The 21,373-nt window shown below is 34.0% G+C and overlaps 3 protein-coding genes across 4 annotated transcripts in view; 2 read left to right on the forward strand and 1 right to left on the reverse strand.

The window, feature by feature from the left end:
* Window positions 1–3,723, forward strand: part of LOC107191284 (mediator of RNA polymerase II transcription subunit 13) — a 45,280-nt gene extending 41,557 nt beyond the window's left edge. For both annotated transcript variants that reach the window (XM_015580283.1, XM_015580291.1), the window contains exons 13-16: window positions 843–1,181; window positions 2,455–2,739; window positions 2,877–3,148; window positions 3,285–3,723. In XM_015580283.1, the coding sequence (XP_015435769.1) occupies window positions 843–1,181; window positions 2,455–2,739; window positions 2,877–3,148; window positions 3,285–3,417 (1,029 nt within the window). In that variant the 3' untranslated portion in view covers window positions 3,418–3,723. The remainder of the gene's footprint in view (window positions 1–842; window positions 1,182–2,454; window positions 2,740–2,876; window positions 3,149–3,284) is intronic.
* A 2,573-nt stretch (window positions 3,724–6,296) lies between these two features.
* On the reverse strand, window positions 6,297–8,647 carry LOC107190448 (glycoprotein-N-acetylgalactosamine 3-beta-galactosyltransferase 1). Its single transcript, XM_015579252.1, has 6 exons — window positions 8,540–8,647; window positions 8,288–8,436; window positions 8,009–8,184; window positions 7,721–7,928; window positions 7,503–7,641; window positions 6,297–7,359 (listed from the first exon to the last, which is right to left on the reverse strand). The coding sequence occupies exons 2-6, from the start codon at window positions 8,334–8,336 to the stop codon at window positions 6,813–6,815; spliced, it is 1,119 nt and encodes a 372-aa protein (XP_015434738.1). The 5' UTR covers window positions 8,337–8,436; window positions 8,540–8,647; the 3' UTR covers window positions 6,297–6,812.
* An 8,812-nt stretch (window positions 8,648–17,459) lies between these two features.
* On the forward strand, window positions 17,460–21,143 carry LOC107190794 (phospholipase DDHD1-like). The gene is made up of 10 exons (XM_015579680.1): window positions 17,460–17,918; window positions 18,327–18,638; window positions 19,076–19,243; window positions 19,347–19,475; window positions 19,547–19,688; window positions 19,769–19,875; window positions 20,012–20,325; window positions 20,428–20,713; window positions 20,799–20,930; window positions 20,998–21,143. The coding sequence occupies exons 1-10, from the start codon at window positions 17,852–17,854 to the stop codon at window positions 21,141–21,143; spliced, it is 1,803 nt and encodes a 600-aa protein (XP_015435166.1). The 5' UTR covers window positions 17,460–17,851.
* The last annotated feature ends 230 nt before the right edge of the window (window positions 21,144–21,373 follow it).

Below are 21,373 nucleotides of genomic sequence, written 5' to 3' on the forward strand. Positions count from 1 at the left end.
CCTCCAAAAATGTATCCAGGTTCATGGTGCACATTTTGAACACCTTGTAAAATAAAGATTTAACTAAAAACTGTTGCAATGAAATTGAAATTCCTTCATTTACCGTCCCCGAACGCGTACTAAGCTTACTGACAAACATTTCATGATTTTTTCGCTAAAGGTCACGTGAAGGTCAACATATTGCACCTCGTTGGATTTGTTTTATAATATGCTATAAGAGTGTTGTAGTGAAAATATGTAGCCCCATTTACAAAAAAATTCGATGACCTTGAAATCATGGAAAAAATGACCTTGAGAAAAAAATTCGGCCCATCACCGTATTGGCGCCTTCGAACAGAATATTTTTCTCCTCTGAAATTTTTTCTATCATACAAAATAAGCGATATATTTAAGGTGGTCAAGTTAGGTGAAATACCCTGTATATAAAGTATAGTATTGTATTTTATTTTCTCTCAAGGTATAAACAACTTTTGTGTTGGGTATCAAGGTTAGGGAAATATAATTCATTACAAGTAGGTATCAATACTTTTATTTCGATATCGAGTAAGTATCGATACCTTGGCGGTCTCAATTCAATCCTACTGCAGACTCCAAGATTACATTGTTGTCGATAGTTTCCCAGAAACGAAAGGAATTCTGTACTTATCGCCACTGTATTTTTCCTATGAAAGTTAAATATTAATACCAGCAATGCGGCACTTTACGTCGACTCAAAGGAAAGCGAATAATATTCTTCTTTGTTGAGTCGATTTTGAAATCGTCAACACGAGTTTGAATCGATGTTATAGGACAAGGGGTTAAAGGAGATCAAAGTTCACTTAAAAATATTAACTCGTATACAGGTACAACCGTGGAGGTTAGTCGTAGGCCGCGTGGGACGCATCGGACACGGAGAGTTGAAGGGATGGAGCTGGTTACTATCCAGGAAGGCGCTCCTGAAAGCATCGAAGCATCTTAAAGAAATATGTGGTCAGTGCGGCCTGCTTTACCCATCGGCAGCGCCCTGCGTGCTTAGCGCCTGCTTGGTTTCATTAGAACCAGATTCAACTCTGAGACTGATGGCTGATCAGTTCACACCCGATGAAAGATTTAGTCAGGCGTCGGTGAACTGCCAATTATCTACACCACAGGATGTCACATGTACTCATATTCTCGTCTTTCCCACATCTGCTACCACTCAGGTAAAAATTATTTTGATTTTCCAACTTTTCGAGTCAGATAAGATAAAACATTAAGTATCTATTTAACCATCGGAGGGCGATGTCTGGGTCTGTTTTGCCCCAGGGTTTCAAAAACTTTGCGTGGCAGTCCAGCTTGAAAAAACTAATTGTGGCGTATAGTTGTTTATATTAGCATTTTATTGGAAGACCTGGATATTGTAAAGAAATTCATTCAGAATGGAGAACACTATTAGGAGCCAGATACTGTCATCTGTTTGATCATCTAAGGCCTGGCGTTATTTTGCAGTCGCGTCGATTTGACGCCGCGATCTGGCAGTACATTGATTTCTATGAAGCAATTCACACGCGACGCAGATTCCGGCGGCAACTTCGCGGCTAGTTTGAGTTTTCTGAAATGAACGCAGGTATTGTAAAACGCAAATGTGACGCTAATATCTCAGCGGACAGTCAATTATTTTTCTCGAGCAATTCATATATCCGGTATGCGTCATTTATTGTACGAATACGCAATAATTGCCTCAGCGACAAAACGAAAACGACTTTTAGAAGACATGATGATTAAATTTATGAACCAGAAAGGTCACACAAAATTGAATGAAGATTTATTATCTTTACAATCACTACTTCCAATTATAAAGACTTTTAATATTGATCAGAAAATTCAATTTAAAATAGAAGTTTTAAATGTTTTCCAAAAAGGAATAGAACAAGTATTTAAATTCAGTATTTTACTTGTGTATTTTTTCTTTTCAATTCTATTTTATATATCTTGATACCTTTTTTGTTAATTATTATTAGTTCCTTCATTTATTATAAGTTCATTAACCTTGTATTATTTAAAAATAAATGTTGTTATTCATCTTTATATATAGTTTATCAATTTCACACTCGTTCTAAAGTAGTTACAAAATTTGACCTCATCTTCCCTTAAATCGAAAAACATAGTATTAAATGTTCCTTTAAGTAATCAGAAAGATTACTAAAATTAGGTATGTAATTACAAATTCTTAAGATTATTTGACCGCTCGTATGCTGCTGCTGCAAAACTGAACGCAAACAGGACGCAAAGTTGCCGCCGAAATCTGCGTCACGTGTGAATTCCTTCATATAAATGAATAATGTACTGCAAAATAACACGTGCCGCTCGTGTCCGTCGGGCTTAACCAGTTCGCCTTCTGAAGGTTAATGAAACTAGATCTAAACCCTGAATAATACTTAAAAATTAATGTTATTTTATAACAAGCTCTTAAAGACTAACATTTTTCCGCTATAGTCATCACAGACTGCATTTCAAGAACAGCACATTAATGGACCAGAATTAGGAGATGATGAACTATTTTCCGCTTTAAACGATGATATGCCAGAAGGTATGGAGGCTATGGGAGACTTTAACGATATCTTCAACGTATGGCCAGAAGCTGGCGCTGGTGGAGGACAAAGCCCCGGTGGCAGTCCACATCGTCCTGAAGGATCCCCACTGGGTGGAGATGGCGGTGGCTCGGGTTTAGGCAATCACGATGGTCCTGGTAGTCCATTTCCATGTAGCAACACACCAAGAGTAAGTCGAGATCAAACAGGAAAGAATATTAACTGGAAATATAATTTCCAAAACTAAACCAACGCAGCTCTTATAAATTCTTGTTTCAATTCGAACATTATAGGAATCATTCTGACTTTGAAATTGTTGATGATTAGGTGGCGGTTACTGATCAAACTGAAGAAGTTGGAACACTTTTGCAACAACCACTTGCTCTTGGTTACTTAGTGTCCACTGCACCAACTGGACGTATGCCACCATGGTTTTGGTCAGCTTGCCCCCATCTCGAAGGCGTTTGCCCAGTGTTCTTGAAGAATGCCTTACATTTGCATAGTCCAGCAATACAACAGAATAGTGATGATCTATTACAACAGCAAAGTGCACTCACTGCTCACCCGCTGGACTCGCAGTATACCACCGATGTGCTCAGGTTTATAAATCAATTTTACATTCTCTTCTTTTCTTTTCTTTTTTTTGAGAACATGTAAATTACATAAGTAATGTTTAATATTTTTATTTTAGAGATGAATATTTCCATCCGTCACTGAATTATATATGATTTTTAGATACGTGTTAGAGGGGTACAATGCATTATCGTGGCTCGCTGTGGATGCGAACACGAAGGATCGGCTATCCTGCTTACCAGTCCACGTACAAGCGCTCATGCAGCTCTATCATGCAGCGGCAGCTCTCGTCTGACCCACACCCTCTCCCTTCGTAGTGCAGTATGTGCACCTCTCTCACGCACTCCTTAACCATACCATCACTTGGGGCTTTACGAGAGCAACTGGTTTCCTACATCCGTCGTCAAGTGTACGTTAGTGACTCTGAGATTCTTCGGATAACTGGGATTAAAATGATCCTTCGACCAATCGTCGATGATCCCTCGACGCGATAAACACCGACACCCTTTTCCTTGCTCGGCTTCTTTTTATTCTTTAAACTGATACAATACTGTGAAGTAAAGTCATACCGCGATGATAAATAATATGAACTCAATAATTATCGAAATAAGAATTCCTTTATTTTTTTTTTTTTTTTTTTCGTAAAAAAACGTTCCATTCGTGTAATTGTCGACAGCCGGAGAAACCAAGAGAAGTAGATTGTGCTTTGTGTTTAATCAGTAATCGTTAACAAACGAAAAGAAAACACAAAGACACTACTAATTAACGACCATGCATTGCCGCATACCAAATGGAGTTTGTTGAATGAAAGTCGGAATTGCATGCGATGATATTTGTAAGAGAGACTGAAAGAACGTATGAAAATTTGAGAAAACGTTAGAAAGAAAGAGAAAAGGGAGAACGAATGAGAACGCAAGGAAGAAAAAAAAAGAGTGAGTGTTGTACAAACGACGGCAAAAGAGAAACAGAAGAGAGAGAGAGAGAGAGAGAGAGAGAGAGAGAGAGAGAGAAAGAGAAAGAGAGAGTGCGTTAAAAGAAGGTAACTTTCACTTGCCTCTCTGTCGATAGATAGTTCAATTACAAATCAGAATCTCTAGAAAATTACGTAACCAAAACGTTTTTAATTGTAAATTGAATTTTGTACAAAGCTTTTATTATTAATAACGACGAAGTAATATAAATGATATTACGTTGTTTTTTAATTTTATATAGATCATATAAATGAAAAAAAAACGAAGAAACGGAAAGGGAGGCGACACTTCTTTTTTACAAGTATAATGCCTCGTACAAGCCCCTGGTGTGAAATAAGTATGACAATTATATAATATTATAATTATATTATATTATGCTCGCGCGGCACTGGGTCACTGTTATCATGTTTCCTGGACCCGTTAGCGCAATTTTTCGATGCTGTTTGACAAATTTTATTCGAATTAGGTGACCTCTATATATTATACATACATTAATAGTGTAAAATATTGTTTTTAAATAATTTATGAAGTGAGACATCGCCGAGATATTAGATAATTGAGAATGAACGAAGGGAGCGAGAGAGAAAAGAGAATGAGAGAACACAGTTTTGTTCCCTGCAACTTAGGAAAAATGATTTAACACATACAAACAAAATGAGCAAGCGAACGAAGCAGAAAAAAAATATATAAGGAAAAAAATAAAAAGACAAAAGAAGAGAATACAGGGCGCGTCTGAATGGAAGCCGATGGTGGCTAGTTGCGTCAGTCGCATAGTACAAATATGACTTGTACATAGCAACCCCTAATCCTCTCCCCCTTATAAAATTAATTGGTTAATTTACTCACACATCACACTCACACTGTATCTATAGTATTTATTATCTGGGTAGAACATCATTATTGGGATTATTATTATTAATTATTATTAATTATTATTATTACCATTATTATATTAATATTACGAAATACAGTTTTATGTGTATATATAATTATATACCTCATTTCGCACGAAACGCGTATCTTACAGTTTCGATGTTGCAAGCATAATGGAAACGCCACAAACGTTTTCATATCTCCATGAACATTCCTCCTCTGGACTCCATCGTTATTTCTCGTTCCGCGTCTTGGGTCTTCCAAAATCTTACAAAAAAAGTGCCCTCTCGGTGTACGAAGAATAACGAATTTATAGATGAAATTATTATGTAATACGTTTTCTTTTGTAGGGAGTTCCACTTAGAAGAATCCCAACAATTTTTAAATAAACGAGACGAATAATATGTTATTTATTTTTTGGAGGGGATTAAACTGTACAAAAACGCGATTTTTCAAATGTTTTTTCTTTTTATTTTGAGAACATAAAATATTTTACAAATTTGTTATCAATGACTGGAACATTATTTTATTACGCGTATAATACGTAGTACGTTATATTTTTTCTTTTACGCGTTCGTAAATAAGATAATACAATCGGGATCCACCGATACAGGAAGAAACAGCATTTCTGATATGCTTGTAACATGTATACTTGGGAGCTGCCGAGAAGCCCTTCGATTAAATTCGTTCGTGACGGAGTGGAACGGGACACACGAGATAAAGTGAGATAGAACGATAACAGAATAAATACGTGGTATTGACGCAGTAATGACATACGTCTTGCAGTGCTAACCACTGGTCAGTGAAATACCCCTTTTGCCCCTGTGTCGTTCAGTTTGTGGAGCTCGGCAACTCCGCAGCTCCCAACTGTATATGAGTGTAATCTATCTTTTTATATATATATACAGGGTGGTAATTTTAACTCGAGCACCTAAATTATTTCCACTACCATTGAAAGTAAGAAAAAATTTATAAATAGGATGTACATCCTAATGACATCCTATTCTAATCCACATCTGATGGTGATAAAAAAATGCTGTGAAGGTCATTTTAACGGTTTTTTCAAGGTCATCGTATTTTTTTTGCATATTAACGTGTATTTTTTATAACGCGTTGTGGTAGTCGGCGTCAAGATGAGTTCAACAACCTACGCACCATGACCTTGAAGACGAAGAAATCAGCTTCAGTTTGAAGAATGCAGAAGTAAATAAACGTAATAAGAAGTAAAAAACATTTTATCACCATCAGATGCACGCCTTAAAATCATGTACATCCTATTTAGTTATTTTTTTTTACTTTCAATAATAGAGCGACGTAATTTAGGTGCTTGAGTTAAAATTGACACCCTGTATATATATATATATACGTAGTAATATTATACAGGTTGAATCGCTTGTTGCTAGGGTCGAGAGGCAAGCCGCCTGTATTGTCATTTAAGAGTCGCTAGCTACTCTTGCTGAGCAGTCTGTGTGTGACAGAGACAGAGAGAGTGTCGGTTCTCGATCTGTCTCTTGTCACACACATGGGCTGTTGAATAGGGATAAGCTACCGTTTACGGTCACGGACAGTTAAACGACAAAGCAGGCGGCTTGCCTTTTGACGTTAGCAGCGAGCGATTCACCCTATATATCACACACTTTATCTTTCAGTGAACGTATTTATAGTTAAATTCGTTGGCCTGAATGGACTAGCGTTATGTATATAAAAACAAAAATGAGAAATGATTTTTGGTGCTTATAATTAATGATTTCAAAAGCAGATCAAGGTATTAAGTTTCAAGATTTTAAGAAATGAAACTCGCTCATCGTTGCTTACGCTGTTTTCAATTAAAACAACACAATAAAGACTAGTATTCAGTTGATACGGTGATCGACTGATCCACAGTAAGTTTCTCCACAGCGTGCGTAATGCCGTACGGCCTTAAGTGGTAAATTAAGTATTCAAGAACGTACATCATATTAGGTGACACGTAGTGAAATGATATCGCGGTATCGGAACAACAATTGAGGCCGTCTTTGGTATCGTAGTAAATGTACTTCCAATACCAGAAATTTTTATCTACGTGGTTGGGAATTAAATGATGTTCCGGAACGAATGGAAAAAATCTTCCACGACCGTGTGGATCACGTGTATCCATTGCTTTAACATCGATATTTTCCAGGCACTTTCCCATTTCCACGTCTTCGGCACCTCCATTATCCGTGCGACACTTAGTTTTATTAGGTAAACCTTCCACTACGAATTTACGTAAAGCCTCTTTGCTAAGTACATATCCTGCACCACCGCTCATGTATCCTTGTTTGACAAACGGTTTAAACCGACAGCCAAAGTATAGTGGTGAACTTGGATTATAAGATGACAGCATGTACCGTAGATTTTCTACTACTACGTATCTATAAATTTACAATAATTCAATCAGTTTTAAATTCAAGCAATCCAACCCATAAAAATGGAACTGTACTGGACTTTGATTTTATTTATCTCTTTCAAATAACTAACTGCAAGTAATAATAAAATTGTAACAAAGTATACTAACGTATCATCGTCAGCTTTTATAAACCAATCGGCTTCGTCTTTGTACTTTTCGTAAGCATATTTGAATGCTTCTTTGGTTTTCGCCCATAAGTTGTCCCTTCCTTCTTTCACAGGTAAAATAACTGTAGGTAACTTTGTATCTAAGTAGGTAAAGTTTAATAATGCTTCAGATACGTCTTTCCAATTTGACATTTAAGATAATATAAAGATATAGTTTACCTTCAGCAGAACTCATAAATAAGAGAATATTACAACGTCTGCCCCATGTTGCTTTCACGTGTTGCGCTTTACTTTGGTGATTTTTTGGACCTGTCATAATCCAGCAAAGAACACGTACTTTCTTTGCAAGGTCTCGTGCAACTTCATCTTCACCTTTGTGAAAATCTTCATATTCACTATGGAATTTTACCTCTGTGTCAGGTCCAACCTGTTACATGTATTTAACATATTACTAGGTGAGTCCAAGCAAATTTGGCAAATAGTATAAATTCTATTTAATATACTCACTTCTGATTCTAGTTCTGAATAATGGTGTGGATCTCTAGAAGACGTTAGTCCTCCAGTAAACCAATTAAACGTATATGGCACATCTCTTGTGGTTGTTATTAAAAGCCATGCAGAGAAAAATCCAAAGATCACACCAGCAATAAGTGTCAACACAAAATGTCTTCCACCTCTGATACCTGTAAAGAAAGGTAAAACTTATTTAACTGGACATATTGCCCCCTTGGAACTTTATATATTTACCAGCCATACATACCATTAATATTTACAAGCCATACATACCATTAATATTTACAAGCCGTTGTCGAATCATGATACATGGTAGAAACATGTAATTTCTATTAAGTGATAAATATTACAGTCAGCATAACAAGTTCATGTTTCTCTGTTAGCAGACACCAATAGGAGCAACACAGCTCTCAGTAAGGTTGCTGCAATATAATAATGTGTTAATATAATAGGAATAATTTTATACTGTACCATTAAATTAGTATGTAAAATATCTGAAAATTTATGTAGTTATAAATTGTATACCAAAATTGTCTTGATTATTCTAAAAATATAGAATTCTTGAAGTAGACAGACATGTTTCCAACATGGTTATTATGTATTAGATGAGTCAAACACTATGGCTCATAATAAAATTCCTATGAATCTTGATTCCGTGTGTCCAAGAAATAAATATAATTAGATAAAGTAGATAAACTAAAATTTATCTATGATAAAAGGATAACATTATACAAGGTCATTTATAGACTCTGCATGCTATAGATATAAAAGCAATTCTAGAAAGAATATGCATTACTAATTGTTCATAGAAATGTTTGCAAATATTTTATTTCAAGTAATTATATCTTACCTTTATGTGTAAAAAAAAAACAAAATCGTATTTGATTATTCTTATTGTTAATTGTCACAGGCAAGTGGTTTAAATTGTGAACACTATCACTGGAAGTGCCATGTTCAGTTAGTTTCAATCGCAATTTTAAGTGACTACACTGTTTGTAAGTCTAAAACGACTTTCCGGTACGCACAATAAAAGAAATATTTTCGGAAACAATGGGTTTTGACACGTGTCTGTTTACTTTTCACACCTGTGAACCGATCATGGCCAATAAATGACGTAAACGGTTTTATTTACATCACCGACCAAATGTTGCGGACGCTGCAAAAAGAGAATGAGTTGATAATAACAACGTTGACAGAATAAAACGATAATTAGGAAAATGAATCATACATCCAAACGAAGTCGAATGAATATTACAAATCATTTTTTTCTAATGGCTTAACAAACTGAGAAAGAGGCACATGTTTAGTTTATTCAACACTTCCACGCATAGAACTGCGAATTTTTTCAACGATTACAGAAATTTCGTGTTTATTTAACTCCGTCATCTCAAAAACGTCCCTGCAATTTCCAGGACCATCCAGACCTAATAACTCCTATTAGAATTGTATGCACCCATCAGCAGCTATCAGTCATGTGCAACTGTATGCAATTGTATCACTGAGCTGTATATACCATGGTCGTATATACCGTAAGCATATACATATAGACGGAGCATAAGCTACCACTTTGGGCGAGGGGACCGTAGGATTGGAGGGGAAAAGACAGCGGTCGTTAGATATACGTTGATTAGCTTCGGATGCATTCGGCTCGTTATTAATGGCTGGTCGGCTGTGTACCGTACTGTTATTTAATGCTTTATACTATTTATTAATTTTGTTAAATACATATATCTATACAAACTACATGACATACGGAATTTTTAACGTATAATAAGTATATTCTTTTCATCTCTCATAGCATACATGTATATAACGTGATTGTATACCCGAATAGCACCGGAAAGGAATGAAGTTACCCGATTTATAACTAACCACCTCCTTACCGTGAATCTTACTCCCCCGCTCAGTTCAGGCTCCGTCTATATATGTCTATGGCTTCTACGCCCGAGGGTCACCGGGGGGTTTTTAGTGGGTGAAATCCTACATTAGCCATCTCCAGCGGAGGCGGTGCACCTTTTCAAGGTTTTCCCTACGTTAAAAAAAAAAAAACAGTCCGCTGTGATAGAGGTCTAGGAGTCTTATCTTGTCTCGCGTAGACTAGGGATCCTATAATAAATTTTGTTCTTTCACATTTCGTGAATATTACCCAGTCAGCTAGACCTGCTCTAAACAAATATTACTAGATTCTGCTGTAGATCTGATGTGCAGATTTGTTGCAAATTCGCTAGAGGGTCTGCTACAGCAATACTGAAGTAAACTAGCAGCAGAAATATAACAGGCCTGATGACATGATGCGACGTTAGAAATTGAAGAGACCTGCTAATATTTTGACGACAGCTTCACGTCACAAATGCAGTAGAACTGCGCAACTTATTTTATTACATCGATTACACTTCATCTAACAGGTTTGGCTGACTGGGTATGTCTGCTGAAACATCCTTTATATTGTTCAAGCGTGTGACGTCACCATGGATTAGTACCAATAAACGTCGCACGGTGTGCAGGGAGTGTATGGTCCGTCTACGCCAGATGACCCCTAGGGCCTAGGCCTCTACAAAACACCGAGGATTTAGTTCATGGATAGCCCCGCGTCTGGCTTCTCGGTGCTTCTCGGGTTTCATCATTCACCTTCACTAGCTTCACTGCCTTCACTGCCCGTTTGTCGGTTTGTCCACAACCCGGAATCCCACATTCCATGATTCTTGGTATCACCTAGCATCACGGACATCACTGATTACTTCGGGCAACTCGGGTCAACTCAGGTTATCAGCGGTAGTTGTTAGTAGCAGTTATTAGTGGTAGTTTAGTTTAAAGTGTCTGACATGGCGAATAAGAAGAAAGTTGTTTTGTCTATGCAACAACGGCTGCAGATTCTGGAAGATTTGAAGACACAATCTGTTTCAACGATTGCTGCAAAGTATTGTGTACACCCGAGAACAATTCGTCGGATAAACATAAATGCTGCAGTCATTAGTGAATTTACAAACAAGAGTAAGGAACAGAAGAAACGGCGAGTTCTTAAAAAACCAACGTATGAAAAACTGGATCACCGTCTGCTGACATGGTATGCAGAAAGAAGGGCACTTGGGGATGTTATATCAGACGCTATACTTTTAGACAAAGCTATCGAATTCAAAAAGGATATTGAATCATCTTCAGATTTCAAAGTGAGCATGGGTTGGGTTGGGACATTTAAAAGGCGCCACGATATACGCTTACGTGAACATAGTAAAAAATCCATGGAAGACCAAGTTACAGAATTTGTATCTGTATCTACGGAAGCAGAAAAGAAAACTATCATCAAGGAGGAAGAGTTTGAAGAAGAAGTATGCGATGATAGTAAAGATGAAGAACATGATGAACAACAAGAAGAAATACTTGATCAGAGAGATCAAGATGAAAATAATATGAGCAGATTAATATATTTATTTGAAGCATTAACGCATATAAGTGCAACAGCGCCGACTCATATTCAGATGCTGGTAGCAGTTTTAAAACAATACTTTTTTATTGATAGGAATGAATAAAAATTTAGGACGATCGAAGATGGAAAAACCAGTCTGGACCTCACTTCAGAAAATATCATGCAAAGAAATTCAGCAAACACAGGAGTTGCAACAAGTTCATTTAAAATTCATCATCACCTTACTCAAGATAAGTACTATACATTGGTAAATTTACAATGTATCTGAATATTAATTATTAATAAAATAATTTATGTATGTTATTTGTTATTCAGTGCATTTCTATAATGGCAGGACCCACAAAGGATAAAAGACGGAAGATTTTATGACAAATTTTTCGGTAAAATATGTAATTTTTGTGTAAGTTATAAATGTATTATACTTATATACATCTCATTATTGTAAATATTGTACAGGCTGTCAAGAAACTGCATGTCGTGGCTACCATAGCTGGATTCTACACCTTCGATTTGATGGAGATATAGGTAAGAACGTTGCAGTAAAATTGACCTTGACCTTCAATTTGAAGGTAAAAATTTTGTGTCACTGCATTATATTCTACTCATCGTGAGGATAAAAAGCCTGGGAGGAACCATTGGTCGCAACTGAACCATTCTCTTGGAAAATTATGTAAAAGTTTTGTTAGCATTCTGACTCACTTTATTTGCAATGTGCTTGCATTTTTCTGTCAAATGCAACATAAATAGCATTTATTGTCGTACGTAAATACCCCAGATACATGTTGTATGTCCCACATCTTCCTTGCTATGAAACATTCACAGTTCGATGTCCCATATATCTATGGGTCAGCGTACTCCCGACGCAAACGTCAGCTGTTATATATAGTCAGTTGCTGTAACTACGCGCCAGTACGCTGGAGGCCTTTATACGCTGTTAAGACGACTGTACTATATGTGATAGCGAAGTGTGCATCGGGAGTACGCTAACCCATATACACATGAGATAACGAACTGTGAACGTTTTACAGCAAGAAAGAAAGGAAGATATGGGATATGTAATGGTGTATCTGGGATATTTACGTGACAATAGATGCTATTTACCTTGCATTTTACTGAAAAATGTAAGCACATTGTAAATAATGTGAGTCCAAATGCGAACGAAACTTTCACATAATTTTCCAAGAGTTGGTTCAGTTGCGATCAATGATTCCTCTCAGGCTTTTTATCTTCACGATGAGTAGAATATAATGCAATGACACAAAATTTTGACCTTTAAATTCAAGGTCAAGATCAATTTTGCAGCAACGTTCTTACCTGTATCTTCACCAAATCAAAGGTGTAGAATCCGGCTATGGTAGCCGCGACACGTTATTCAACATCGTAAAAAATGTTGGTTATTGACATAAGGCTTGATTAGAAATACCATACGAATAATTTAAAAATATTTTCATAACACTGAAATCAAAAATATAAAACTTTAATTTTTCATTGTTAATGTACTTTGTCGTAATGCACAATTTTGTTTCTGTTTGCTGCCTCGAATCTTGTCCAGTCTTTCAGATTCATTCTTTAAACGGTCCCACAATCGTCGTTGGACAGCAACATACAAAGACGAGTTGCCGAGGATCGACCTGAAATTTGTGAGGTGTGGAAATCGTATATCTTTATTATAAATACTCCAAAGCGGTCCAAAGATTCGAGCATATAAATGCTCAATAAAGATTTTAGATAGGTAGAGAATTTAGTGTACAGAAAATATTGACCTTCATAACATACATTAAGTTCATTGAAATATGCGAAATGGGCTCTATTTTATATAATTACTGTACAGATTTATATAAATAATATATTTAACATGTTCGTTTTCATAGAACAATTTGTTTTACATCAAAATATATTTCTGTGCAATGTTCTGAATAAATCTAAAAGGAAGGAAAAGTGTAAGAAATTCTTTACATTACACCATCTAATTTGCAAGCATCTTAGAACGGGATTATAGTAAAGTAGCAACAAGATAGAAGAGTACTTGTAAGGCTAGTAAAGTAGTGCAGTGCATGTTTATGGTTAAGCGGAGAGCAACGAGGAACGAAATACTATATCGGGCTATTTTTCTTCAGAGGTCTCAAAATGTTGTTATCAAAACTTCAAAAATTTATGCTTCCAAAAAATACTGTAATTAAATATTATGTATTAGCTTCAGATAATTTAAGTTTAAGAAACAGGATCAGAAGATGGTCAGTTCATCTCCTACATAAAGATAGGCAAGAAAATACAGAGTTCAAGTTAGTAGAAACAAACATTTTTGTTTCTATATATAATACATACAATGCATACTTAGCTGTGTTTATTTAGCTGCACCACTACTACTTATACGCCGCCTTCCTTGCGGTTCTCCTCGCTGCTTCACTATAAACACTCGCATTGAAAATTAGCTGTGTTCATTTAGCTGCACCACTCTACTTATACGCCGCCTTCCTTGCGGTTCTCCTCGCTGCTTCACTATAAACACTCGCATTGAAATGCCGCCCATTGGTTTGATTTTGCCGAACTGCTCACCTCGCAATTATCCTCGCTTCTCACCACTTTACTACAATCGCAGCCTTAGAAATCAAAGGTTGAAGAGTCGATTACTAATAGAACAACACGTGCGCATAACATTGAGTTTCGCTTTTCGTTACATCGTAGCATAATAGTTAAGCCGTTTTTTCATACCATCTTTTGAAAAGTAGAACAAGCGTGGACAAATAAATATTTACATATGTATTTGGTTCAATATTGAGTTTGTGTTTAATAATAAATTATGAAAGAAAATTTTTCCAGACTTTTACTAATTATTGAGGAATTGAATTGCAACAGGTTAAATTATATAGAATGCCATATAAATAATATAGGCTTTAATTATGGGGGAATATTAATGTAATTTGTTGCATTAAATTCAGTTCACGTTTCTATCGAAATAAAAAGAATGCTTTGACATAATGAATATTCAATGTTGCAAGTTATTATCCATTTGGCAATATTTATCTATGGTACAGAATTTATTCATGGTTGATATAAAATCGTGTACAGTAAAATTATGTACAAGATAAAGCGTTCAAAACAAACTACTTGCATAATTTATCTATTTTCTTAATAACAAGAAATACTTGCATATGCATATATTGCTTAGCTTTGGAAGATTAATCTTCTTGTAGATAAAGGTGTAAAAAAAATATAAAGGTCAATTTCGCTGCATAATTATCACGATATGACTGATTCCTTCACTTCCCTTCTAACAGAGTATTCTAAAATGCATACGGTAACCTGTGGTTGAAGTTTATTTATGATTGTTGAAGGTCAATTATGAAGGTTATTAGCTTACTTCATTGAATAACTTAGACATTTCAGTACTATGCTCACTTATGTATTGTTTGTTCGATAGATGTACTGTTCTTACTATCGTTGAAACGAATAACCTTGAACATTGATAAATGCTTTAAAGCAATTCTACATGGAATCTCATAATATTACACATTGAATTTTAGTTGAATTCTAACAAAGACGAGATCTTTTGATGTCTTCTCTCGTATCTGGTTCTATATTTTGTCTTTTAGTATTCTTCATGAATAAAAGATTAAAAGTGTTAAATTTGATGATCATAATGGCTAATATTGATTTCCTAATCGCGTGATGTTAAAAAATGCTGTTAAGAAAGTCTATGATTGTTTATATAAAATAAGCGAAATTTTCACAGGTACACTAAATTGGTACACAGATAACAATAATGATGTACCTATGTAGTCAGCCAAACCTGCAAAGCCAAATTTTGTCTAATGCCTGTTATAAAGTTATGATTACAAGTTTGATGCAAGATTTGCTATAAACAACTTATGCGCACATTAACAGCAACATAGGCAGAAAATTGACTTGCGCAAACCTTGTTCAGGTTTTGTCCTCAATTTGACATAGATCAGGTTGCAAGACATTCTGTCAATTTGTTTCACCATTTTGTCAGCTGGCATTGCCTGCAAAACCCACATCAAATGCGGAAACAGATGGCTATGGTTTTTTAGACAACTTTTGTCATTTATTGCTAGCAATTTGCTCGAAACTTATACACCAGCGGTTATCAGGGTAATAAGGTGATAAATCTTGCAGAGACATATGTAAAGGTTTGTATCGATTGGTATCGATGTCACACGGAAAACTTCAAAATCAAATAACTCAAAAACTTTTAAGGATCAGCCCCTATATGTGGGGAGGGGGGGGGAGGGTGGTTGTAAAGAGGAACAAGCCCACTACATGACCTAAAAGTTCCATTAAAATCGACAATCCGAAATTGAAGCCTTCTTCTTGTCAGTCACTAATATATTCTTGAATTTTTAAGTGACTTGTAGTGAATTCAGCAAAGATTCACTTATCCATGTTTGCAAATGAAATTTTGTTCATAAACAAAATTTTAAGCAGTAATTCTTTTGCAATTTATATTTCCCATTTCCGAAATTGTAAATGATTTTCCAAATGATCATGATGTAGATATTGATGAATTCATATATAGTAGAGAAGTTGTCTTGTACTGTTGTATACATTTTATTTCCATCATCAGTTGATTTCTTAGATCTTTTATAACGCTTTTGATGCGTTTTTGTTATACATATATACATTTTCATTTGCTTGATAATTTTTAATTACATTTGTTAAAGCAGGTTATGAACATGCAACACAATCAAGAAATCTTCTAAAATTTATATACAATGTTTGAGCTCTCATAATTTCATGGCATTCACCATGAATGAAAATGACTATATAAATTTATGCCATACATTATTTGCCTTTATACTATAAAATTAGTAGACCCACACAGAATGTGTTTAATTAACTCACTGAAATAAATTATTTTCTTCTAGGCAAGCTTCAATGACTGACTGATTATATACACAGACATTCCATATTGTTTTATTAGGAAATAAACAAAAAATATGTTACGTTGCTTAAAACAATAGAATTTCAATATTTCCTCTGTGTCTCTACTTGCAAAAAATGATGAATTACAATTATCTCCATCTTAAACCCAAACATTTTCTAATTGTGCAACATTTGTAAAAATCAAACTATTTTATTTCAACGTATACTATTCATAATAAGTTTGAAGTTTGTTGATTTGATATTCTATTATTTACAAATAATATACTCTTTTATGGAACATGTAATAGTGAATCATTGTTATCCTATAAAAATATTTTAAAATGTTGTTAATGACAGTATAAAAACATATTACTTGTCAACTATATTGTGATAACTGTGCATTGTATTCTAAACATTATGCTAATGAAATTTCAATGTAAATTTATTATACACGTATCTATCGCATTGATTAGGGAAAACGTATCTATTGCATAAATTAGGGAAAACTTACAAAATTCATTATTCTATTCAAAGTACGAATAAAATCATACATTCGGTTTCCGATTGCGCTTGAATTAATTTGTAAACGAGACGTTTTTCGTAAAATCGTATTCGTTACTACATTACTACATAAACAAAAAATAATTTTATGAATTTCATCATTAAAAAACGAAAGTCTATATTGAAATTAAATAAGTGTAGTCAAAATAAACAATTCACATAATCTCTATAACATACTCGTAAAACATACATGCACATTAAATTCTGTTAACTCGACAGATTGACATTAACTGACATTAACACAAATTCTATAAAAAATGATTCATAATGTATGAGAAAATACTTCTACTACGTTAGACTTCCCGCAAATCGTTCTTAAATGATTCATGTAATTGTGTTTAATTATCTATCTATATATATACATATATATACGCTCTTACGGATTATGTGCATAGTACACAGTACATACAATTGTATGTACATAGTAACATAAAAGTATAATACGTAAATTGTCCATATCGCATACTATTTTATGCATTGCGTCTACAGATCACTGTTTACCGTTGAATGCAGAAGTCACTGCTGCATGCACACCAATGCACACTGAAAGAGGAACAGTCGCCCAAGATAGTGCGGGGTGAACGGTACGTTGTGAAGGAAGAGTTCTATATCAGTTTTTAGATAACGTCGCAACTACTGCGGAGAACGATTTTATTCATTAGTTAGTTCTAGACGTTACATCGTGCTGTCTACGGAGTTTCTTGCACTGTAACCAGAAACGACATTGCCTATATAATACCACTTATAAATTGAAAGTGATATTTTACACTGATAGATGGGTGCTATATAATGATCATAAATTTTCGTCGATGACAGGCATGTGTTAATAATTGATGCTACTTTTTATGAAAGTACTAGATTTAAACAGTTGTCATGGATTGTCCACCATTTATGTGATTTATAATATCGTGATTTTTTGATAATCACACAACCTGTAAAGTATTTATTGACGATTACGCGTTGACAGGATGTCTGATAGCAGAAGTGAAGTTGATCCTTTCAGTGAGACACCCCTAGAATTCCAACAATTTGAAGGTAAAATTAGAAATTACAATATCAAATTGCATGTACAATCAATTTAAGTCATATTTATGTATGAATTTAGGTACCTCTTAAGCAATTATTTGTTTAATTAATTTTTGCGAATAAGACGCAAAACATATGTTTACAATATTCATAATACGTATGTTTTTAGTCAATACAAAAACCGCGATTGAATGTATAGAAATTGCGCAAAGTTGCTGCAATTAAAATTTTTGCGCTATATACTTGTATATAATTAAATGCGCGCGAATTTCAAAGCGATTTACAAATTCTATAAAGAATTTTTAAAAGAGATCAAATATTTTTATTTAATATTGATTGTTATTAACTTTAATAACATGAGTATTGTAGACTTATATGTATTAAAATAATATTAAATTTGAAATTAAATATTTTAAGGGACTATGGAAGTTACTACACAACAAAATTCAATGGAAGAAACAGAAAACATTACAAATGATTTAACATATGCAGAACCATTGACATCAGTGCAAGTTCGCTGGTTTTATAGAGACGGTGTAGACAAAAGATGGATAGAATTTTGTGGATATGACAGTTTACGAATTGAAAATGCTTGGAGAAATTATCAAAGTTTGCTTAGTAAACATGACACATCGAATAATTTGATTCCTGTAGAAAAAATTGTAGTTAAAGGAGGAATGTATGATGTGGAAATTGATAAAATGAAATGTGTTTCAATATATTGCCCAGGTATACATATTTTTGTTTGCATATTTACATTTGTATATGTTCATGCATGTTTATCAGTAATCAAATTACTTAAATGTTATTGTTTATTTGTGAATATTGTTGTTGGCATAGTTAAAAAGAATTAAAATATTATAGAATAAGTAAAATTCTAGTTTACATCCTAATTTCATGTCATCGCATGTATTTTGTTATCTCTATTATAATATTTTGCTTTGTTATTGAGTTTATAAAGTTCTCTCATTTTAAATATAATAAATGTAAACTGTTACACAAAATAGATATTAATATACATGTTTAAAATTACTCCCTTTTTTTGCTTTTCATACTTTACACGTACAAACTTTAACTTATTATTCAGTTATAGATGTTACGTAATATCTATTTGTATATGATTTAATACAATGTAAATATTATTATTAATTTTAATTTGTTTAAAGGTGAAGAATGGGAAATTATGAGAGGTACTTGGTATTACGATGGTAGTTGGATACCTTTGGAGTCAGAACAGTCCAAAGTCATAGAAGAAGTTCATCTTAATCTTTTTCAAAAACAACCTCCAGGTCAATCTACTTCAGCATCTGATACACCTTCTCATTCTTATAAAAGTATAAATTTTCCTTTAATTTGATGTATTATTTTTAATCTTAAATTAATGTAATTATTTAATTTCCTTTTTATATATTGTGATTTAAGTATTTATTATTTCAGTATTGCACACAGAACATTTCTCTGAATTTCATGTTGATTGGCATAGTATAAATGATGTGGTATTACACAGTGAATATAGACATAGTAAATTAATGCGTAGCGTCACAACAAAATTAGGATTTGCAAAAAGTAGGTACTTTTTTATCTATGGATAAAAATAAAATACAATTATATTATGTTATTTATAATGAATATTTCAGCCACAGGGTATCAGTTAAGAAGAGGCTATAAAGTTCTTGCAGCAATGGAGGACAAACCTCATGATATTGATCATTTAGTGTTTGTAGTTCATGGAATTGGTCAAAAAAGAGATACAGGAAAAATTATACGTAATACAACATCGTATGTAAATCTAATCAGTAATTATAATTTTCATATGGTGGTTTTATATAGTTACAGTAATATACTAAACATTTAAACAGATTTAGAGATTGTGTAGATTGGCTGAAACAGAAGTATTTCCCCAATTCCAATTATAGAGTAGAATTTTTTCCTGTTGAATGGCGATCCTCATTAAAACTTGATGGAGGTAAAAAACTGTTTTACTCTACTTTTGTAAACATTTATTACATAATTATCATTCTGTAACATGTTGTTTTCTATTTTTTTACTGTATTTATTAAATAAAACATTTCAATTTTCTACTTTAATAAATAATCTTTTAGATATTGTAGATGCTATTACACCTTATAGTGTACTAAGTATAAGACATTTATTAAATACGTCAGCAATGGATATACTCTATTATACAAGCCCTCTATATGGTGGAGAAGTAAGAGCAGGTTTACAAAAAGAATTAAATAGACTATACTTTATGTTTGCTAGTCGTCATCCAGGTTGGAAAGGAAAAGTTTCAATCTTGGCACATTCTTTAGGATGTGTAATTGTTTATGACATTGTCACAGGTTGGATGGGTCCAGATACAAGACCCCCATCCCCAGAAACACAAGAAGTTTTATTGCAACGATTACAGTTCCTAGTAAGTATAATTACTTTCCAATTTAGTATGTAAAATATCTATAGAAAAATCATAATGTAGGATTATAAACATTGCAGATTATGAGTATTTTCATAATTGCAGATTGAAAATTTATTTTGCTTGGGTTCTCCATTATCTGTATTCCTTGCATTACGTACACGTTCTCCATCCACTAAAACAGATGTGATGCCTCAAGATTTATGCAAAAGGTTTTACAATATATTTCACTGGTCTGATCCTGTAGCTTATAGAATGGAACCACTTTTAGAAAGAGGTTATAGCAAAATCGAACCAGTTCTAATTCCACCTTATGGAGGAGTTGATGGTCAACAGACAGAACAATCACCTCCATCAATGAGTACTGCTGATCAGAATTTTTCTCCGACAGGTATGTAGAAAAAATTTCATTTATTTTTGAAACGATAATTTCTTTAAAGATCGCATTTAAATATATTTACAACATGTTATTATAGAAACAGATGAAAGAGCAGAGAGTCCAGATATGTCTAACCGCACTGTAGATAAAGGTTGGAGTCTTTGGGGTTTAGTACGGGCTGGCTGGAATGCTAAAGAAGATGCATCTACTCCACTTCAACCAGGGCAAGGTATATTTAATAATATTATGACTTATGCACACAACAAAATAATGAAATATGTCTTTATGTTTGACAGAATTAACACAACGATTAGATTACGTACTTCGAGCAAGTTTGGGAAGAAATTATTTGTACACGGTAGCAGCACATACAACATATTGGAGTAACTATGATGTAGCCTATTTTGTGCTAACAAGACTCTTTCCAGCACTAGAAACGTGATGTCTACCTGCACATTTAGTATGGTATTTAAATAGATTTTACTAGTCCACTGTAGGCCTTCAAGGTCTAATGTTGACAGTAGGCCTACCAAAACAATCTGTGATAATGAAAAATCGATACAATAATATTATAGATTTTATCTAAATTAGTCATTTTATATTACTCGTATAATTTAAAATTAATAAAATCGAGATATATAGTAAAAACGTACATATGTATGGTTTCACATG

Source organism: Dufourea novaeangliae, unplaced genomic scaffold, assembly GCF_001272555.1.
Source record: "Dufourea novaeangliae isolate 0120121106 unplaced genomic scaffold, ASM127255v1 scaffold11, whole genome shotgun sequence".
Taxonomy (NCBI): Eukaryota; Metazoa; Arthropoda; class Insecta; order Hymenoptera; family Halictidae; genus Dufourea; species Dufourea novaeangliae.

Coding starts and splice junctions, on each gene's coding strand:
- LOC107190794 (XM_015579680.1), top strand. CDS start 17,852: ATGTCTGATAGCAGAAGTGAAGTTGATCCTTTCAGTGAGACACCCCTA. Junction 19,244..19,346: donor ACCTTCTCATTCTTATAAAA/GTATAAATTTTC, acceptor TTATTATTTCAG/TATTGCACACAGAACATTTC. Junction 19,689..19,768: donor ATTATACGTAATACAACATC/GTATGTAAATCT, acceptor ACATTTAAACAG/ATTTAGAGATTGTGTAGATT.
- LOC107190448 (XM_015579252.1), bottom strand. CDS start 8,336: ATGTTTCTACCATGTATCATGATTCGACAACGGCTTGTAAATATTAAT. Junction 7,929..8,008: donor ATTCAGAACTAGAATCAGAA/GTGAGTATATTA, acceptor TACATGTAACAG/GTTGGACCTGACACAGAGGT. Junction 7,642..7,720: donor ATTTATGAGTTCTGCTGAAG/GTAAACTATATC, acceptor TTACCTACTTAG/ATACAAAGTTACCTACAGTT.